The sequence below is a fragment of the Polyergus mexicanus genome, unplaced genomic scaffold, assembly GCF_030449975.1.
Source record: "Polyergus mexicanus isolate NDT 795.1 unplaced genomic scaffold, iyPolMexi1.0 SCAF_10, whole genome shotgun sequence".
In the NCBI taxonomy this organism is placed as follows: Eukaryota; Metazoa; Arthropoda; class Insecta; order Hymenoptera; family Formicidae; genus Polyergus; species Polyergus mexicanus.
Genome location: NW_027223330.1, coordinates 9,808,533 through 9,829,758, shown reverse-complemented (window position 1 = coordinate 9,829,758; position 21,226 = coordinate 9,808,533). Strand labels below are relative to the sequence as shown.

The window sequence follows — 21,226 nt, the reverse complement described above, 5'->3', positions numbered from 1 at the left end:
AAAAAGGGGGACGATGATGAAGACGTGATGTGATTCACACAGACTGATTAAATTGTATTTATTAATTAAATTATTATTATTATTATTATTATTATTATTTTTTTGTAAAAGAAGCAATGTCGAAGGTGCGTTTATTCGATTATAATAGAGTACGAATCGAAGCGTGAGTCAATTAAAAACGATTGGAAATATCTAAACAAGGCACAAGACTGTTATTCGAAAAATGGATGGTCCGTGAAAGTTCGTGCATGCAAAAGGTAAGTCTTTTAATCTATTCTCTGGGTAGTTATTTATTTTTTTTTTTTCGTAATATCTTCATAGAATAGATCGCTTCTACAACCAAAGATAGACGGGAGCGACTTGTATTCGCATTCTGTATCACCATTATAGTGTCACCCTCGTCGTATCGTAGCTCAAGCGACAATTAGAATTGTGAGTATCAACGCATATCGCATATACGCGCTTGTATATTAATTTAATCAGCGTGCCATTCCATCTTGAGAAGTATCGCGCTCTTCGTATTTCGTGATAGCCATAGTAACGATAATAAGTAATAACGATAGTAGGTAGGATGTTTGCAACGGCGGCAGTAATGATGATGGCAATAATGTTAATCATAATTAAATGAGTAATCACCGTAATCATAACGTGATGTTTGTTAATATCAGATAATCAACATTGTAATGTATATGTATACACGTTTGTATACAGGGTATCCCGAAATTATCGAGACTCCTCATCCAGAAATTCTTTTTGGTCGGTTTAGATTCCTTTTTTCTTTATAAACAGAAAGGTTGTGACATTGATACTTTACGAATTATGCAGAATTCGATCGAAAGTAAAAGAGTTTGAAAGTTTTCATCTATGAAAAGTTGTAGAAGGAATCCATAGATGAAAGGAGCGACGAGAGTTCCGAGCCATCCTGTATATATTGTAGTGTTCCTTTTTTATGTATATATGTATATATGTATATGTATATATATATATATATATATATATATATATATATATATATATTCATATTTATAATTATATAATATGTATTATATTTATAATCGTGTGTGTGTATATTATATTATATATTTCATTATTATTTAACACATTCTTTTGTACAAGTAAATTAATTAAGAATAAGTACAACTTGGTAGCAAAGAGAGATAGAATTATTATTCACTGTATATTTTATATATCGTAGTGAGAAGAGAGAGATATATATCTTATTTCATTTATTATAATATTCTTTCATTACCTTTATTATGTTTCAGACCGTAATGCTGACACGGTGCCGCCATACGGCTTCCGAAGATGCTTCTCTGCTTCGAATCTCTTATCTTTTTCTCCCTTTTCCGATACCCGATATGATTAGACTTGCGATCTTCCGCGCTGCTCGTCGACGCTAATTCAGTACGCGAAGCTCGCTAGGCGCGACGTCTCGATTTCTAGAGAAGAGGTAGAAAAAACAGCGAAAACACGACGATAAAATCCCGCGACACGATCGCGAGAGCGATTATTATTATAAATATTATACGAGACGAGAGTAAGCCGCTCTCGATTCTGATTATCTTCGGGACGTCACGTGCGAGAGCGCGATGAACGCGCGACAGCGCGAACGATCGAAGCGGAAGCGTCTCGACGATCGCATTTTTACACGAAACGATTATTCTAGCCTCGTAGAATCGTCTCTCTATCCGAAATAAGTAACTCGCAAAAATGTAATACCCGCAAAACTTCTGGCACTTCGTCAGTTTTGCAATACGATTCTCCGATATTTGTCTCACGCTCGGCCGTTCTGTTCCGCTGTCGCCTATCGACGGCGAGGATCCATTTTCGGCGCCAGATATATAAATAAAGCGCGGTTTTCTATTCTTATGGCTTATTACGACAGGAGCCAGAACACACGTTAAAAAATAATAGAATAAACATTATTACACATGCGTGATGCAGAGTGCTATTTCTTTCAAACGCGTGATCCTTCTCTTTAATTTGTATTAGCGTAATTTCTTCAGCATCTTTATGACCTACTATCGGATTTTAATTTCGAGCCCATTGGCCGAGTTCATGCGCCTGGGTGGCGCATTACGATCGCCTCACCGGCGTATCCGCGATCACTTCGACTTGCACGGATCTTTCTAGCAAATCTTGTGCGAGTAGTTGGAGCAAGAGATATACATCACATGTCTAAACGAGCGTACGTGTCGTATGTATGTGTAATATGTGTTATGAATTTCTCCTTTATATGATCGAGCCTCTTCGAGGGATTATTGGCGTCTCATCTGAGCATACTATTATCGTTTTTTATATATGTAGTTTTATATTCACCCATCTATGATATCACAAAACATACGTGTAACGAAACGGAAGTTCATAGAGATCACATGTAATAAAGACGACAATATATTCGAGTCCGATACTATGTTATGTAATATATGCGAGATTCTTGATACTGTAATTGATGGCGTTTAATAAAAGACGATAATTATTATTGAGACCAACTAAATCTGACGATCATTATTTAATGTAACGCGATTCATCATAACTTAATAGATAACAAATATCTTGCGTGTTCTCTCAGTATGACCGTGCCGTGCGCAATTCCGGAAAATCGGGATACAACAAAAACAAAATATTTTCTTCCATATTGCACGAGAATGTCGAATGAATCCTCGGGGCAGAACGGCCAAGATAGATTATATTCGTAATGAGATTATGTTCGTAATTGAAAACGATCCGCGCGCTCGATATACATTTCTTTCGCGCGTTAATTATATCGTAGCGTTATGACGAACGTGTGCACTCGCGGCAGCGAAAAACACGGTATTCGGATTACATAATGAGAATAATTAATAATATAATGATGATAATAATAATAATTAATTATAATATATAATATATATGTATAATATTTATATAATATTTATGTATATTAAATAAATTCTCCGATATTATATATAAATAATTAATTATAATATATGTATACATATATAATTAATTATATATATAAATTACGACTTAGCCTTAGCTCGACTTAATATTTAAGTAACCCCACCCCGTAGCGCGAGGGATGCGTCATCCAGGGCGGATACATCTTAAGAGCCTAGTAAAATCCTAAAACCGGAAGCTCCGCCGTGACGACAGGCCAGCTGCCTTTTTTGTTTCTTTGGCGGAGACCGCTCGTCCTCATTCTCTCTTTCTCTATCTCTCCCTCTCATTCTCTCTCTTTCACACTGTACGATATCTTTCATTAGACAAACGTAACCGCGCGCGCGAGCTGTCCATTCCCATCTTTCTTTCTCACTTCTTCACGTCGAAAAAAGAAAAGAGAGAAATAATGCCCAGGAGAGAAAAGGGATATATACTCTCTCGTGCATAAACATTCGATCCGAGATTGATTCGTAAACGGATCTATCTAAAAGATATATCGCTCTAAAGTTCCGCTCCTCGTCGATTCGTGCAGACGTGCGCATATATACATCGAATAGATTATCCGTGAGGAACACGCGGATAATGAATATTAGTGAATGCTGGGAAGAAAAGAGAGAAAGAAAAAGAGAGAATTAGAGAGTAAGAAATTGCGAAAGCCAGAGTAAGCGAGAACGAGAAGTGAGTACAATGGATAATCGTATGAACGATCGAGAAAGAGATTGTAGAACATCACGCGCGTACGGCTCATTGTAGAAGGAATTATCGCTAACGTTCCCGTTCTTTCTATTCGCGAGTATATAGTGTACGCGACAAAAGAAAAAACAGAAGCAGATTCTCAAAGAAGAGAAGTCCCGCTGAAACGCTCGGTCGGACGTATTCCGATAGATCGTACGGTTCCTTTTACTTCGGCTGACTTGCTTTTTTCCGCTGCGCGCGCACCGGGACCGATAGCAATGCTCGTTGAAAACTGCATCGACGAAAAAACGCTTTCGCATCATGTGTCTGTCCGGTTCATCCATTTGTTTATTTCTGATCTTCCTTCTTGCGATGGCTCCTGCTTCTAACTCCTCGATGGACAGCGCACTGGTTGTAACAACCGGGGGAGGGAAGGGAGAGACGAGCAATGGTTTGCAAATGTTCGGTGGTGACGGTGATAGCGCCAGAATCTTAGGACCCGTCCACGCCATCTAAAAAAAAATTCACTTCTCATTAATACGTTTACATAAAGCTCACACTCTTATCTTTAATCTTCTCGCGATGGCAAATAATCGAATAAAATGCTATTCCATTTTAAAACCTATATTAACTTTTTTATAGATTTAAAATATATCACAATATTACAAACATAAAGTAACATATATAGATTATTATGTTTTAAATTCATGTCGTAATAGAGGGTTTTCGGTACGTAAGGTACGTAACGGTCCCTTATAGCAAAAATAATGAAGTTGTTAAAAATGTTTTTATCGATTAACTGATACATAGATAAATCAATATTATCATCTGAATAATCAGCCAAATATCTCAGAAAAATTTTACCGACGACGAAGGCGCAAGGTTTTCCCTCTGTCTTTCGACATTTAGGAGATCTGCGGATGGCTTGGACGCGTACCTTAATTGGACGAGTGTGGGGCTCACGATTGCGGTTGCGGCGTGTTGTGGTCCCGCTTGTCTCCCGCAGGAGGCGGCGGCTTTGTCACGGGTTTCTCCTCGTTGACCGGCGTGGGCGGCGCGTCCTTCCTCGGTGGCATTCTTTCATTTATGGCGTCCAAGCCCTTGGCCTCGGCGAACGAAGTAATTTTGTGATTCGGCGAGAAGCCTTGGAGAGCTGAACGTAGGATGGATGAAAAAGAAAAATGTACAATATCAGAAGATAGGATATAAGAGGCCTCTGCACAAGGCCAAGATTCTCTTCAATATCTCACAATCACATTACAATATCATGACATTATTGACCCTATTGTCCGCGAATAACAATAATCGAAGAATTCCGTGTTCCAACTTTTTCATAGATGCGCTGCATTATAGGATGATTAAGAACAGTTCATTGCACTCTTTTAAATTTGAAGTTAAATTACGATTTTTCTCAATGTCGTTATCAAAACGATATCTCATAGAATTCTTACCGTTTTTCAGAGAAGTCTTGCCGCCAGATAATGCACCAAGCGGTAAAGCTCCAGTTGGCGTCAAACCCTTCAACTGCAGCACGCTCTCGCTTTCCTCTCTGTGAAATACAAAAATTGAAATCACATTATAAGATATTGAGAATATTATATATATGTATTCTTTTTTATACTAATTATATATTATAATAATTATATCGTAAAAAGAATTTCTCTGTTATAAATAATATTGCAAGTTATTTTTTTCTTAATACGCGCTGTTCTATCGCTATTTTTAATTCGTAAAAAAAAATCTGCCTATAATTTTCTCATCCAGAATTCTGGATTAAGCTATATTATTCATCGAGACAATATTCTCATATATTAAAATAAAGATTTTTATATACATGAAGGAAGATTATTCCATTACATTCACTAACCTCAGAACGGAGAAGACACGCGCCATTTTACCGATGGCTCTAATCTTGTTTCTGATGACTTCTTTACGTAGATTAGCTGCTGCACCTATAAATACCAGAGACACATCTTATGGCATTCGCATGATGATGAAATACTAGCGTCTAGATCATCCGGTGACGATCAACGTAGCGAAAACTATATCAGTGATATTCTTTTGATTCGACAATTTATAATAAGTCCTTTGAATAAAATATTGATCGTTAATTAAAAATAAAAGAGAGTAAACCGATATAACTATTGTAATTTTTCGTCAATTTTAAATAAATACACGAAATTAATACACAAAAAAGTGGATCATATTACATAAGTTGTGTTAATAGATACTTTTACACTAAGAAAAAAAAAAACATCTATTTACGATGAACTTTAATTAGGATGGCTTGATACGGTTTCGCCACGTCGTCGTCACCGATTTGCCTCGCGTTTGCAAATTGCACTTGCGACGATTCTCGTGGTCGCACGTTAACCACTACGTTATCCATACTACAGAGCTTACCGGGGACATTACGTTATTAATAATCACTCGTTATTCTCGTCTGGTGACGCCAAGACAACAACGCCAAACTACAGGCAAGAAGTCTGCGCGCCTCCCCGTCACGGACGGAGTCGCGTAAAGCAATCGGGTAATAAAAAAGAAAAAAGAAAAAGTTCGCGTGACATTTGGCGCGTTCGCAAAGAGAATACGCATTCTTCGCGATATAAAAAAGAAAAAGTGTCAATTCATCAACTCGCGAGAGAAACAGAACGCGAAGAATGCGTACGATTGTGAACGCGCGTGCACTAAAAGCTGCATAAAAAAAAAAAAAAAAATCGTGCGCAAATATAGCGTGTAAATCTCTCGCAGAAACATACTACAATGTGTGCATGTGCGCGTGTATATTATAAACGCATATCAAGATAAATTCGATGCGAGAGAAAAGAAGCATGCGCATGCTGAATAAGCGCGAGAAAACGTACGAACCATCGGTCACTATAATACAAACTCTTATCGTCACCACTTCCCCTTGGCAATCACTTGCTACTTCGAGGCTCATTATCAGCGCAAAGGAGTTGAGAAAATCGTTTATCTCGCGGCGATACCGATTAAATCAACGCGAGTTAAAGCGGTTGTCGCATTAAGCGACAATCGCTTTAATCCCTGCGATATTCCCACCGTATATTTTCATTATCCCGGGTTCCCAGATTCTCTTTCCAGCAAAAGCAGGAACTAGGAGCGCTGGATCTATTCGTGGAAATCCACATTAAAAAGTTTACGATATTTGACGCGGCGGCGAACTCCTTCGCGCCGAGCTGTCGATTCGTCTGTGTTTGTTCGTTAATTGACACAGCGGTCGAGCATGCCGCTCGATCGATTGTATCACGGTACCTTGGAGGGAACGAGGAGAGATTCGTTCGCAGTACCGCTAAAATCTTTCATTAGCGAGAGAGAAAAGTGCAAAGAAGACAGGATTTGCGTGTTTTTTTTTTTTTTTTTTTTTTTTAATCAGAGCACTAAAGTAGCTATTCTCGTTACTCTTGTTACGCGTTGAAAAGGTTCATCGAAATTGGCAGAGTTCGAATCGGGGAAGATAACGTAGAATTTCTATGCGGCAGATCAACATTATTTGTATCCTAATCGCATCACGATGTTTTTATCCGTCCAACGTCTGTGCGTAGATTTTATCTCGTTCGGCGCCGAAAAATCCGTTTCGCCCTGTATTCCCGGTTAAATCGAACAATCGTTGGAAAAAAAAAAAAAAAAAAATTCCGTGCCAAAAATATCGACGTCGTTTCTCGTAGCGCGTCGTCGAAAAACACACTCTCGCGTACCGCGCGGTTCCGGCTTCCTAATGATTTACGACAGAGATCTGCGATCCTTAGATCGCTGTCACGATAACGTATCGCGTGATTTGTCACAGTTCGCACAGGGGGATACGAAATTACAATCTTTCCTGTCATTCGCGAATCTCTCTGGCCGTGCGACGGGCATTTTTGTTTTCGGGAATAGCGGGCCGTCCGAAACGCGGATCGATGGACGTCACGGAGGTGACAAAGATTACCGAAGGGAAAGAGAGAGGCGAGAGGTCTCGTCGAGATTACGGAAATGGCATACGTCATGTCGCGCTAATAGATTAATTGAGATCAAGATTCCTGGAATAATCGCGTCGAACTATCGTCGCATATCGTTAAAGATCGTTATGCATCGCGGATCAATTAAACGACGCGCGCGCACTTTCCATAATCAACCGAGATTACTGCTAAATTAGGTACCGAGCCCGACGACCGATTTATCGGCAATTATTCCATGCACACACACACACACACACACACACAAATGCGTTTCAATCTCGCGTAATCCGAAATTTACGCGCGGGAGAGAGAGATTTCCCTTCGGTTATGAGATTCTACCTACGTATGTGCGATGGCACGAGAGACATCGCGCGAAGTGAGTATCGAGTTTAAACCGTAATTTTCGCGTAAGATTATTTTCACCGAGTTTATTATACGGAATGTTATATCGGGGATATATATATATACATATACAATTTGTGTGCATAAATCCGAGGGAAGCGCGAGGCAATCAACGGGGAGAAACGCGTCTTTACCATAGGTATAGCGAGCGAGAGTGATTCGTTGAAATTGTCTGTTCCTATCGCGCAGAAGATCGATAAAGTCGAGCATGTCAAATATTAGTCGCTCAACCTTCGAACGAAGAGCGCAATTTCGCGGCTCGCCGAATCCCGCGGCTGCAGCGGATCCGAGAAATGCGACGGTAGTAATTTAGAGAAAATTACATATTCGCGACTATCGGAGATCTGCTTCGTCGCTGTCGCTCCTAACGTCTCGCTCGTAAAAAAAAAAAAAAAAAAAAAAAAAAAAAACCGATAAAAAGAAAAAAGAGAGAAGAAATTTATCCGCGACATAGGATAAATTCGCCGGTATTGTCGAAGGGCTTCGATCGAACTCCGCGTCCATCGATTCATCGAACACAGATCCTGAAACATTCGTCCTGCATTTACAAACGAGAGGATGCGGCACATACAATGACGTCAACTACAAAACTTGTACAAACAGATCAAGCCTTTTTGCTCTCTATACATTTATGTGTCAGCGTACGGTCACGCACACGTAACTTGTCACAACGGCGTTCGAAAGCGTCGCGCTCGAAATAGCGAGAATTTGAGAATCGTCAATGACACAGATATACATACATCCACATACACGAGTCTCCGTAATAGCGGTTAATATAATAATTATTATTATAATATTAAAATAATAATAATTCGGATATATACTTTTCAGAGGGAAAAGTGGAACAAATTTCGCGCTTCAATGAAAATAAATGTACAAAGTAAATTAAAGTATCCTCCGCTATCACAAAAAGTGTGATATGAAATAACGGTGTTATTTCGGCGAAGCAAAGTTATGCCAATTTTTGACAAATTTTAATTACGCATCGTCGTGTCGTATAACATCGCCTATTTTTATTAGCTTCATGGGATATTCCCATGAAGCTAATAACAATATCATCACAATTAATTTCACAAATATTATCACATTTTCTTTACTTTCGTCATTAAACAGTAATATCGATACGCGATATTATAAAGGAAATTTTCGCGCGTAGAAATAATATGCGATAAGAGATTCGCGCGTCGATTCTATAAACGGAAAATGCATCGCGATGATTCTCAATGTGTAATAATCATCTGTAACGCGATCCGATGTTATTTTCGATGGACCGAGTGTACGCCGTTGCGACAGTTGTCTACCGAGCTAACATTTATCAAAACGTAGTCGAGCCTGGCACCGAGTTCTCAGCATGCGAAGACCCGTCGTACATTTACGAGATTATGAGATTTCTCATCATCTCCTGCGTTAACCTTAATGCAATACTCGTCTCTTACAAATGATGATGTATCCATTGATTTGTTTTTCAGGAGAGAAGAAACTGCAAAATTTTATCTCAGAATGTTGATCAGATATTATTTCAAAGCAATTTCAAAGCTTTTAAATTTATATGCTACGCTTCCTTGATATTAGAATAAAATAATGCCAATTGTTTCATATCTGTAAGTATTTCGATTTAATGACAATCATATTTTGACACTAAAAGTTTCTTTTTAAGAAAGGAGATGTAATGAAATGTAAAAGTCGTTTTCTCTCAAAATCGTCCTCCATACGATTCAGCAGCCGACCTGATTCGATAGGACGCGTCTTCCTTCCCGTGCACCTCGTGCTCAAAATATTATAGCGCAGGACTACTGGTGCTCTATCGGGTTTCCCAAAAGCAGTTTTAGAAGCCGCAACTACCCCCTTCGAACCGACTCGCGAAACAGATGTACTTGTCGCTTCTTGCTGTTCAATAGCTCTCTCTCTCTGTCTCTCTCTCAATATCGCGATAAACATTATCTCGCTATATCGCTAATCTCTCAGATAATATTACCAGATAAACGGTCAAGTCGGCTCGAAGTATCGAACGATATTCCGAATACAGATCGTGTATATCGCTCACTTTGCAACGATGGGTCTTCGACATTGGTCTAGTCATAGGCGCCGCCGCGAGCAACCCTCTCGTTTCTTTTCTCTTTTTTTTTTTTTTTTTTTTTTTTTACGAAGAATGCGACGCCTATGTCTCGTTACGTGGACCGTTCATCGTGAATAGAAAGGATTGTATACCTATATACCCAATGGTGAACATTTAACCCTCGACTACTGCGCCAGAGTCGAAAGAGAGAGATAAAAAGAATAAATATTTGATAGAATATCACAAAGTACTTTCAATTTATTTCTGATTTTAATTAAATACAAATTTTGTTCAATTCATGATGTTTGTGTTTCTTTTTCCGATGAAAGAGATAGAATCTCTTCTCAACTCGTCCAAATATAAACATAGCTGTCGAGGGTCAACAACGATCGAGCAGCGCGACTAATCGGGAACCATTGGGTACTAGACACATTTCTATTTGTATATTCTGAGTTCGAATCGTGGAAGACTTGAGCCGGGGAACTGTACGCCGTTTCGCTGATCAACTCGTAACTCGAACTCGCTGATCCTGCGAAATCCAACCCCTCGAATTTCACGATCTTGCGTCCTCGCTCCGACGAGGAAACTGTAGCCGTTAACGAGATTTATCGCCCGTTAATGCGGATCGATGTTAATTCTCTCTCCGTGGGCTTGCGGAGAATTATCTCGCGTCTCGTAATTACGGGGTCTCGTTACGAGAAGATCGAACGGAAAGTTCACTTTCATATTAAAGTATCGCGGATGGAGAAGGGAAGAAAGGAAGAGGAGAGCGGTGGGGGGGAGAGAGGGGAAGAACGGCGTTGAGTTCCCGCTGGTTCGTCATTCACGGCCGAGAAATAGATAGATAGATAGATAGATAGATAGAGCAGAGATATAGTAGTGTATATGTAGGTCTTACTCGCACTTTCAACAGAAAATAACTCACCGTACGCGATGGTAGGTGGGGTCGGACCGGACCGTTGGATTACCATCGGGTTACCATGGCGGCCATGGTGCGCCCATGGTTGAGCGTAGTGGACGTAAGTAAAAGGACAGAAGTAACCAACAATGTGAGAGCAGCGTCAAATGCGGCCGAAGAGAAGAGATAGAGAGTGTCGATTTTGGTCGGTTCGTTCGGACGCAGCCCGTACGGGAAGACGTATTGTTTTTTTTTGTTTTGTTTTTTTGGCAGTTTGCGGATGGTTGTTTGGTGTCGGTAGTGGTGGTGATGGTGGTGGTGGTGGTGATGGTAGTAGTGGTAGTTGGTGATGTGATAGTGGTGGCGAAGAGATGGTTGTAGAATATGGCGCGAAGGAAACAACACATAGAACAGACAAGAAAAGACAAGTGTGCACAGCGTAAGTGGCATTCAATCAAGCAATGTGCGTTAAACGATCTCGTTATATATTGTCTTTTATCCTCGGTTATCGGTTGTATGATTCTTCCAGTGGCGATTTAAGACAAAAAGAAAAGACCGAGAAAGAGAGAGACTTCTTTGAAAATTATTAGTTATCAAACATAGAGATATGTTAATAAGATACTTGATATTCTTCAAGTTTTTTTTTTTATTTCAAATGTTTCAAACAAATTTCCTTAAAAAAACTCTCTCTTTCTTTTTCTTTGACTTAACTCGCTACTGGAGTCTCGAAAAATCGGCGAAGTTGCTTATTATACATCATAAGAATGTTTATGAATGCATTGCCAGCGAATTTATACGTGTGGATTTGCCGCTATTTATTATTATAAAAAAAAAAGAGAATTTTTTTTTTTAAATTTTTTTTATAGAAATAATACTCTCCCTGCTCGCGTAATGACGAAACAAGTTTTCAGAAATCACGGACTGGACTGTCATATGGAATGAACTCATATTTTGAACCCCGGCGAATAAGTTCCCTGGGGAAACGCACTTACATTATAACCATCATGACTATGACGAACGTGGAAAATGTTTCGCATTAAAATTCGTCATAATAAAGTGGAACCCCGCTAGGAATATTTAGTGTTTTAACAAAACAGACTTGAATTAATAAAATATGCAAAAATCTTTGCGCGAGAGCAACTTTGCCGATATTTTGACATTTCCGTAAACCAGTACAAACTCTCGCGATTTCGCCGAGGGCATGAGTATATACTGTAAATATAAAGAAAATAGGTTGATTATTGTGTGAGAAAGATGATTTTGGCCTGCGTCGAAACTGCCAAACTTAGACAAGCGTACAATTGTTTGATATTTGTTTGTGATAAAAAATATTTCACAATGCACTTTATAATTAGCATAAAAATTAAAAAAATATTAGCTCATTCATGTAGAAAAATATTTAAAGATATTAAACAAAAAAAAAACAAAAAAAAAATCAGACAGCATGTTTTCCCAAAATATTCTCCAAACAATTTTTAAATCACTGGAATGTATTGTAGTATTTAAATCTCGTTTAATGTACGATCGCCTTCGGCAAAGTTCGACCATGTCAAAGATTACTTTGTCTCTAATCGAAAGTCCGGCTGTAAACATTTAACAAATAAATGAATAGATTTTTTTAGATTTTACTTTAAATTCCATTCTCCGCGAGATAGAGGCTGAAAACGATTATTCGTTTGACCGCTGAAATTTTAATGGCGAAAAATATCGAGAAACAGAATAAACACGAACGAAAGTAATCTCGACATAATGCAGCGGTTACAATCGTACGTGAGATTATTATTGTGCGCAAGCACAGATAATTCCGCTATAGAAGTTTCCTGGAGCACGATACTGTTTAAAAGAAAAACAAGTCGATTAATAAATTTTCACAGGATCGCTCGAGGATGCAGCCAACTAGAGTCGTCCTCGTCGAGCATCATGTTCCTTATCACACTTTATTCTCAACATAAATTGGCGAGCGCGACCCTCTCGCGATCCGCGATCCAGATATTAGATACTAGTTCGCTCGGTTAATTCTAGGAGACTAAGTATACACTAGCATGCGCAAAATAAAACTGGTAATTAAAAATATAACGTTCGGCGACTGGCTGGAAACCGAGTTAAGTAAAGGATACACGTACTCAACGTAACTCGAAAAGATAACTTAAACATATAAAGACGGTGTAACAAACGAGCGGACTCGGGGGCAAAAGAAAAAGAGAGAAAAACAGAAAGACAGAAAGAGAGAGAAAAAGAGAGAAAGATCAGACTGACAGTGAGATGGGTGTGTATAGAAAGTGAGAGAGAAAGCTAGAAAAGATAATCACGTAGCAGGAGAGAGAGAGAGAGAAAGAGAGAAAATGCCCGACATCGAATGTCGGCCAACGGAGTGACTTTTTCGCGGAGTGGAAAAGTATGTCCAACAATTTTCGCGCAACCGGTGCGTCGTGCATCGGTGTAAACGCGCAACTGAAATTTTTCTCGAGATCTCAGTGTTCGTGTCGAGAATGAGGAAGGTCTCAGGTAGCGAGGCAAGGACAAGAAAAGCGGACAAAGATGACGGCGGCGACGACAACGATGACATCGAACAGGCGCGACTGTCGCGGGACAAAGATAAGGTCGGGGTGAAAATATCGCGGTTGAATAGTCTGCTTATTAAAGACCTCGATGGAGTGCAAAAATAAAATAACAGGGAAAATAACCCTTTCTCGTTTTGATCAAAAGGCGCGATAATGCGTCAATGGGAACCATTTCGCACTGTCTAATTACATGGGAATCAAAAGCTTTTGATTGTGAAGTAATCCTTAAAATGAAGAAGAAGAATCTTTATGAATCTTTATTCTTCGTCGTCGAGGATAATATCGATTCACGATGAACCACCGTGCGAATTCTTTCCATCATTGTTCACGAAAAAGAAATATTGATTTTAATTTGTCCAAATCGTTTGGAGAAAGCCATGATGCGTGAAAATAAATTAAAATCGAAGCAAAAATAAAATTTGTTAACAAGAAAATTATTTATTGAAGTGGCGAATTCACATAAGAATTCACATAAGAAGGATTTCTTGAGAAATTCAATTAATTCGAGCGCGATGCGCGTGAATTTATTATCGCGAAAATTTTTATCGATCGTAGGAGGAGTTCCGGAAACAAGATGAAAAATAATAGAATTTCACGTCGCGGGACTGTCGAGGAAAATGGAAAATTGCGAACGACGTCGCGCAGCTGGTTCACCTGAGAAGATGAAAAATGGCCTCGCGCGGAGACAGAATTCGTTATAGTGCGACGTCGTTTCTATCTTTCTTCGCTTCAGAAAAGGAACACACGGGAATTTCTCAAAAGTATATTTAACATCGAATAGATGTAACAGATACTTCGACAATGGAACGTATTTGCGGAAATGTTGCCTGTATTGCGTAAACTGTTTCCTGAAAATCCAAGCGACAAGCGATGCCAAATTGCTCGTTGTGCTGCATACACGTCTCGAATAGTAGCTTTATCTTATTCGAGAAAAGCAGATTGGCCTTCCTTATTCGATTCTTAGAAAGATATACGCGTTTGCGACGAGACGTAGCAATTATTGTGAAAATCCTTTCTTGATAAATCTTGAGAGCACACGTTGCACAGAGAAGATTCATGATTTACAAAGCCATTATACTTCCTCCGAATTATTATATTCAACCTATTAATTATACAATCTCGAAGATTGAGAGCCGCGAACGTGAGACCTATTCTCCCGATCAATCGTTACGCTTCGGTCGTAGCGATCGCGCTCATCCTATCTTGGGAGAGGCTTTACGTGTGCATCTCGGAATGCAGCCAGCGGTGCGGCAGGAATGAACGACTGACTCTGGGATAGGTGTATAGGACGAGCGGATAAGATGCCGATGGAATCGCGTTCGAAAGGGGGGCCCCGGTTGGTTGATCGATGCTTGGTGGCCTTCCCTCGTTATCTCACAGAACTCCGGTGCGTTCTATCGATCGGGTATACCTTCCCGGGCTGTACCGGAGCCTCCTCCGTAGCGAAAGCCTCTTTCGCTCTGGATTTTCGCGGAGAAGAGAAAGAGAGAATCCGGGAAGGGCGGAGGATGGACGACGAGGATTCGAGTCCCGGAGCTGACCGGAAATTGTCAAGAGAGAATCTTGTCGATCGCCCGTTAGTTAATTAAATAAGATTATCGACAGTGATGGGGCCAATCCGGGCAGCCGAATGAAAGCGCATCCATTTTTTCGTTGATCGGTTGAGAAGTTAAGGAGCTTAGCAGAAAGCTCTCGAACAAGCGTCAACGGCAGACAGTTGTCGGGCTTCAATATCCTAGACTCTAGACATTTTTTTTTTTTATGTTCTATCGCGTTTAAGCGTCCAGAGATATGTATACATAGTATGAGTAGACGCGCATTATGTAATATTTTTATATTGAACGTTCTTTTTTAATAAAAATCTTTTTCATTGTCATTTATTAGAAATATTTACCGAGTATGTATATTTTATTCTCTTCCAAAGATATAGAAAAAAAAAAAAAAAAAAAAAAAAACTAATTTTGTAACTTTATAAAAACGCAACCGCTCGAAAATTACAAATAAACTTGAATTTTCTAACTTTTTGGGGATACTACTCTATCGAGAGAAACGCGATTGAATTTTGATAGAGACAAACTTTAGCAATGCTCGTATTGTTGCCCGTATTGGGAGTAAGTGCGTCCTATGTATATATGCTAGAAATTCGAATATGCATTTCAAGACAAACGGACGACCGGTGAATATTGTGTTGCTCGAACTGTTCAGAGATACAGACGAACCGAGATTGCCCGGCGACCTCAGTCGAGCGAAGAGGATGTCTCCCGTGGATGTGTTGGTCCGAGCGCGGCTGGTCGTGCTCGTAAAACCGGAAGCGTTGTTAGTGGAGCGTCCAGTGTTCGCTCGCTGAACGTTGTTAAGAGAATAGGCAAACGGCATACATATGCCCGTATAACATATGCGCGCGCGCACACACACATACACACACACACACACATACGCGCGCGCGCGTATGCATATAGAAGAGAGCGAGATATCTAACGTTACATCGTAAAGCGTGCTAAATAAACTGAACTCAAACGAGCGAAACTCAAACGAGTACGAGAGGTGGAGAGACACGACGGCTGTTTAGGTATTGCCAAGAGGAAGGGAGAGTAGGAGGAGAGTAGGAGGAGAGAAGGAGAGAAAGAGAGATAGAGAGAGAGAGAGAGGAGATTTTTTTAAAATCGTAAAACTGTGTTGCGAATGCTATAACGAATGCAATGCGGAAATTCGTCGGCTGAATCCTAGAATGAGCGAAAGAGAAAGAGAAAGAGAGAGCGGAGGAAAGGATAGGGAGGAGGAAACCAAGAGGGTTGAAGAGTGACAGAGAAAGAGAATGAATGATCGAATAGGATGTATATATATTCACCGAACTTTCCCCGATTAATCCGCCGAGCTTTATGAAACTCTTCCCGAGACGAGCATAAATTCACGTAGACGACGGAATCCTCTCTGAATCGCGTAGAGGAACGATCGTATTTCCCGTCGCTCGCATTTTCGTGACATTATTTTGGATTCGAGAGCACACGCTTAGATGCTCCGAGAGAAGAAAGTGTCCGCGAAATCTGAGGGAAGAGAGAGAGAGATTCATCGAGAGCCTCGAGCGATTCCCTCTTACTTATTTTACGAAAACGTACTCTCTATTCCAATATAATTCATATACCTGGTATACCGTTGAACGCATTTGTTCCATCGTCGACGAAAAGCACATGAAGCAGGCAAGGAAGGCATTTATAATGAGATAACAAAAAATGTAGATAAAAATAAAAAATAAAAAGAGAAAGGAGGTGAACGGTGATGATTAATTCAGCGTGTAAATAGACAACAGGGATGTGATGTGTGATACGAAGGCGGCGATATGTAACACAATAGAAATCACTGTAAAACGGAGATGGAAATGGAAGGCAAGTGAGAACAGCGCGTTCTCTGACAATTAATGGGCGATTGTAATATTAGCTCAATCCAAAGTTCCAGAACGGTTATACAGAGCACGTTTAAAGGAAATAGAAGATGATGACGAAGATAGAAATATGTAAGTATATAGATACAGATAGAGATATACAATATATATATATATATATATATATATATATATATATATATATATATATATATATGTATGTATGTATATATACAAGAACGAAGAGAGAAATCAACTCAACAAACGAGAAAATAATATCTCGCGTGGAACATTCGTGTCGACATTGTTCTACTGGTAATATCATTCGCGCAAGCGCGAACTTCGAATTACAGCCCCCATTGGCGAATATCTAGTGAAACTAAAAGCATTTTCCCCATATGTAATAAAAGAAAAAAAAATATAGTTATAATAGAGAATTTTTTGGAGCGAGTGATCGAAATGATTGTGTCGTTAGATGATAATACTTCTTATATTTATAACAGTATCAATCATAATATTACATATATCAATTTCATAATGCAAAGCTTAATGTACGTTAAAGGATAAGGAATATCAAAATCGATTAATTATTATCATTATGCCAACGAAAAAATTATACAGCGAGAAATTGCACGACATTCCTTTACGTTATTATTACGCCATTATAACAAAATTGTGCATTAAGAAATTGCAACATTTTTCTACGTTCCTCTAACTACGTCGTTAAAAAAAAAAAATTGCACGGGTATATAAAAACCATGTTTATGGAATAAGAATATACTCGCGTCTCCCCAGCAGAACAACATGTCACGAAGCGCATCCGCGCGATGACAAAAACAGAAAGAGACAAAAACAGAAACGAAACCGAAACGCAAGAGAGAACACTGGCGTAGAAAAAAAAAAAAATTACGAAGAGAGTTAAGAGATATATTATATCACAAATATATCGCAATAAAAGAATCTCAAAACAAAAAAAAAAAAAAAAGAAAGAAAAGAAAAAGATCTCTCGTTTGGGTTACTCTTGGCACGCACGAAAAGAAGAAAAAAATCTTGGCTCTTCAAGTAAGTCATCGGCTCTCACGGGGACTTACCATTCTTTTTTTGGACAACGACTTTGGCTGCGACTTTACGGGGGTTGCCGAACGATCGGAGTTTTGAGTGGTAGTAGTAGAAGTAGTAGTAGAAGTAGTAGAGGTAGTAGTAGCATAGTGTCGTGCCGAGATAGGAGGAGTCCAAGGCCAGTGTGATTGATACAAATATAATAGAGAAGGAGTACGATAAAAGACAGTCAGTGCAACTTTGGGGGGGGGGGGCAAAAGAGGGGGGAGGGGCAAGAGGGTTGACGGGAGCAGAGGGCGAAGGCCTGGGTGTGTGGGCGGCGCGTATATGTCTCGCAATAATTAAAGAAGGCGAAACCAGGGAGGGAGAGAGAGAGGAAAAAGGGGACCAAGAAACCGAGAGTGTCTTATTGATCGAAATATCGGGACGATTCTCTGCGTGAAATCTTTTTTTTTTTTTTTATTTTTTTCCCTCGATATCAAAGCGACCTAGCCGCAATGAGAGAGATATTCTCGAACGAATTCTTTTCGGTGTGGTGCGAAAAGGGGGGAAAGAGGGGCTGCTTGACTTTCTTTCGGTGATTGGACCCGGTCCGATGGATAGATTCTGTTACAATCCACGGTCGTCCGTTCGATTGACACAAAGGTGTATCGATCTGACCTTTCGACGTGCCACAAACTACCCGAACGAATTAGTTTGCGTCTCTTTTTTTCGAATATACGCGGCAAATGTAAAATTAATCGACGATTAATATATTATTGATATATACTATTAATTTAACGTCCTGACGCATATCTGATATTTTAAAAAATTAATCGTAAATTTCGAGTGCGTCTGATTTATTCAAAGCATAGATCGCAAGGAGAAAATAAAAATTTCGCCATCATGACAAAAGTTGCAAAGCTCCATCCATCAGTTCCTGGGATTGATCTTTTTATGGCTTTCCGTAGAAGGGGAGAGAATTATACATACACATGTGACATGTACAAAAAAGAAAGTAAGAAAATAGGCGAGTAGGGGCGGGATGTGACACGTGAGAAAAATTGAAACTGACAATAGAATTCGGACAGTGGTAAAGTCGATCTCGGAGCAAATAAGGTAATTAATGAAATCGATCTAGAGATATTCTCTCGAGAATGACATCGAGAAATAATTAAGACGGGACCGAATAACGATCTGACCTTAATTTTACCCGCTGTGATGCATGCGTGAATTAAAAATGCGTAATGCGCAAGATGGCACATGAGATATCTTCTCACGATTAGTTTCGAATATTATAACGATTTGAAGAGTATATTTAAACTTTCTTAAAGCTCAAAAAATAGTCGTACGTGCTTTGAGAAACAAGTAAGGGATCGTGCTATTTCAAATGCCATCTTGAACCAAATTTATGGAAAGAGGGTGTGAAGATGCTATGTAACGGATGCAGAAAATCAAAGGCTACCGTGGCTGAAGATGTAAAAATTCAGGCTAGGTGCCGTCGAGACACGTCAAATATGTATTACACACATATACATACGTATAATCGGGAAGTAAAAATAAAAATGCCAAACAGAGAAGAAGAGATACGGAGAGAGAAAGAGAAAGAACTTCGTATCTCGAGAAATCGTAAGTATCATGAAACAGATGGTTGAAGATAAAAAATAAATATAGTATATATACTGTGTGTACATATATGTGTATATTCACATATACATATATATATATATATATATACATGTAGAGATCATCAAGAAACGAAATAAAAAGAAGAAGAAAAAAAAAGACAAAAACAGACGGGAACGATTTTTCTTCTGAGAAGAAAATATGACGTCGCGGCCAAAGAGAAAGACGTAATAAAGAACAAAAGAGAGAAACAGAAAGAGATAGATAGACGAGAAATTCGACATCGAGAGAAACTACTATGAAATAGCTAAAAATTAATGATATCAATGAAGCTCTTAATCGTGTGACGTCTAAAAGAATCGAGCGGCGTTTCTTACCATCTGTCCGTGCAGCGAGTGAAAATGCAAACAGAAAAAGAATTCAAGATTTGTATCCGGAAGTTCTAAGAAGTGAGATCGTGGTGGGGGCGGGGGGGGGGGGGAATGATAGAGATATCTTAACAGATCGACTACTCTTCTTCGGCGCGATGTATGTATATATTTGGGAAATCGCGCGTCTCTCGGGACGCAAATTTTTTTTTCTTTCCAATTTTTCCGCTCGAAGAGATGAAACTTTTATAAAAGATGCGCGAGTATTAGCAGAATCGTGTAAATTGTAGGGGTGTACGAAAATACTCAGTGTAGAATGTACGTAGAATACGCAGGTGCTGTCGCATCGAGATCGATTGCGAAATAGAAATTGACCGGCCGGCAGATCGATCGTGCGCGCGAGATTCTGCGCGCGGCGAATGTAAAATTCGCATGTAGAGTCTCGTGTCGCTCCCTCAAAAACGAGGTCGTATCAAACGATCAAATGGAAAAAAAAAAATTAAAGCCGTTCATTCTGGATTCCTGCTCAATTTACATCGACGCGTAGGAAGTGACAGCCGCGCGAGGCGCGTTTTTTTCGCAAAATTCGCCGGTATCCACCAATCCGGACGCGCGCGTGCACGATCGATCTTTCTTTCCTTTCAGAGAGGGGAATGCGACGATTCACGCAGGACAGGATGTCCTGATTCATTTTTCATCGTTAGACCGTCTCCGAGTCTTTTCTATCGGCTCGCGGCGGGACATGAAGGATGAATCCGCGCATTCTTCCCACGAAAGGGTGCACGAAAGTGACGTGGCCTCTCTTAGATCGTGTCGGAGCTCATAAAAGATTCCAGATATTAACGGAATCTCGGCCCGTCTTATCGCGTTCGCCCGTCCCGGATTCGTCCTCGTTGTAACGGATAGGATTGAAATGTGTCTCGCGTCTCTCACCGTTATTAGAGAGCGCATCCCGAGCAAAATAAATTTACCCAAGTTGAGACTTAATCGAGGAATCTTCTAGATTAAACGGCAACAATTATGTTTCTTTTTCACGATTTTCTTTTAATTGCGTAATCGCGATACTTGAAATGGAATGTGTCTCTAATTTCCTCAAGACGGCCGAGATGAGATCGTAAAGTATTTCATTTTTTTCGCGCATTTAACGCGCCATTGTGTGGTTACGCGATTGTGTGATTCTCACTTAATGTCTTTCTACAGGATTTTTATTAGACAAATAAATCTCTCAGAACCAGACACGTTACGTATCGATAGCATCGAAATAACAGGGTACAAAAAGACAAGTCTCTGATCACGATATAAGAGCGACCAGTCCGAGTGCCGATTTTACTCGAAATATCTGCAA

General features: G+C 39.6%; 1 protein-coding gene across 8 annotated transcripts in view; it reads right to left on the bottom strand.

Moving 5' to 3' along the window:
- Nucleotides 1-964: 964 nt before the first annotated feature.
- LOC138937028 (serine/threonine-protein phosphatase 2B catalytic subunit 2) overlaps nucleotides 965-21,226 on the bottom strand; it is a 111,491-nt gene continuing 91,229 nt past the window's right edge. The window contains exons 10-14 of one of the 8 annotated variants that reach the window (XM_070302884.1): nucleotides 17,941-17,973; nucleotides 5,465-5,549; nucleotides 5,049-5,146; nucleotides 4,535-4,750; nucleotides 965-4,109 (exon numbers count right to left, since the gene is read on the bottom strand). In XM_070302884.1, the coding sequence (XP_070158985.1) occupies nucleotides 4,557-4,750; nucleotides 5,049-5,146; nucleotides 5,465-5,549; nucleotides 17,941-17,973 (410 nt within the window). In that variant the 3' untranslated portion in view covers nucleotides 965-4,109; nucleotides 4,535-4,556. Of the gene's footprint in view, nucleotides 4,110-4,534; nucleotides 4,751-5,048; nucleotides 5,147-5,464; nucleotides 5,550-17,940; nucleotides 17,974-18,264; nucleotides 19,894-19,918; nucleotides 21,221-21,226 lie in introns of those variants that run through there. The other 7 variants (XM_070302885.1, XM_070302886.1, XM_070302887.1 and 4 more) reach the window with 7 other exon arrangements.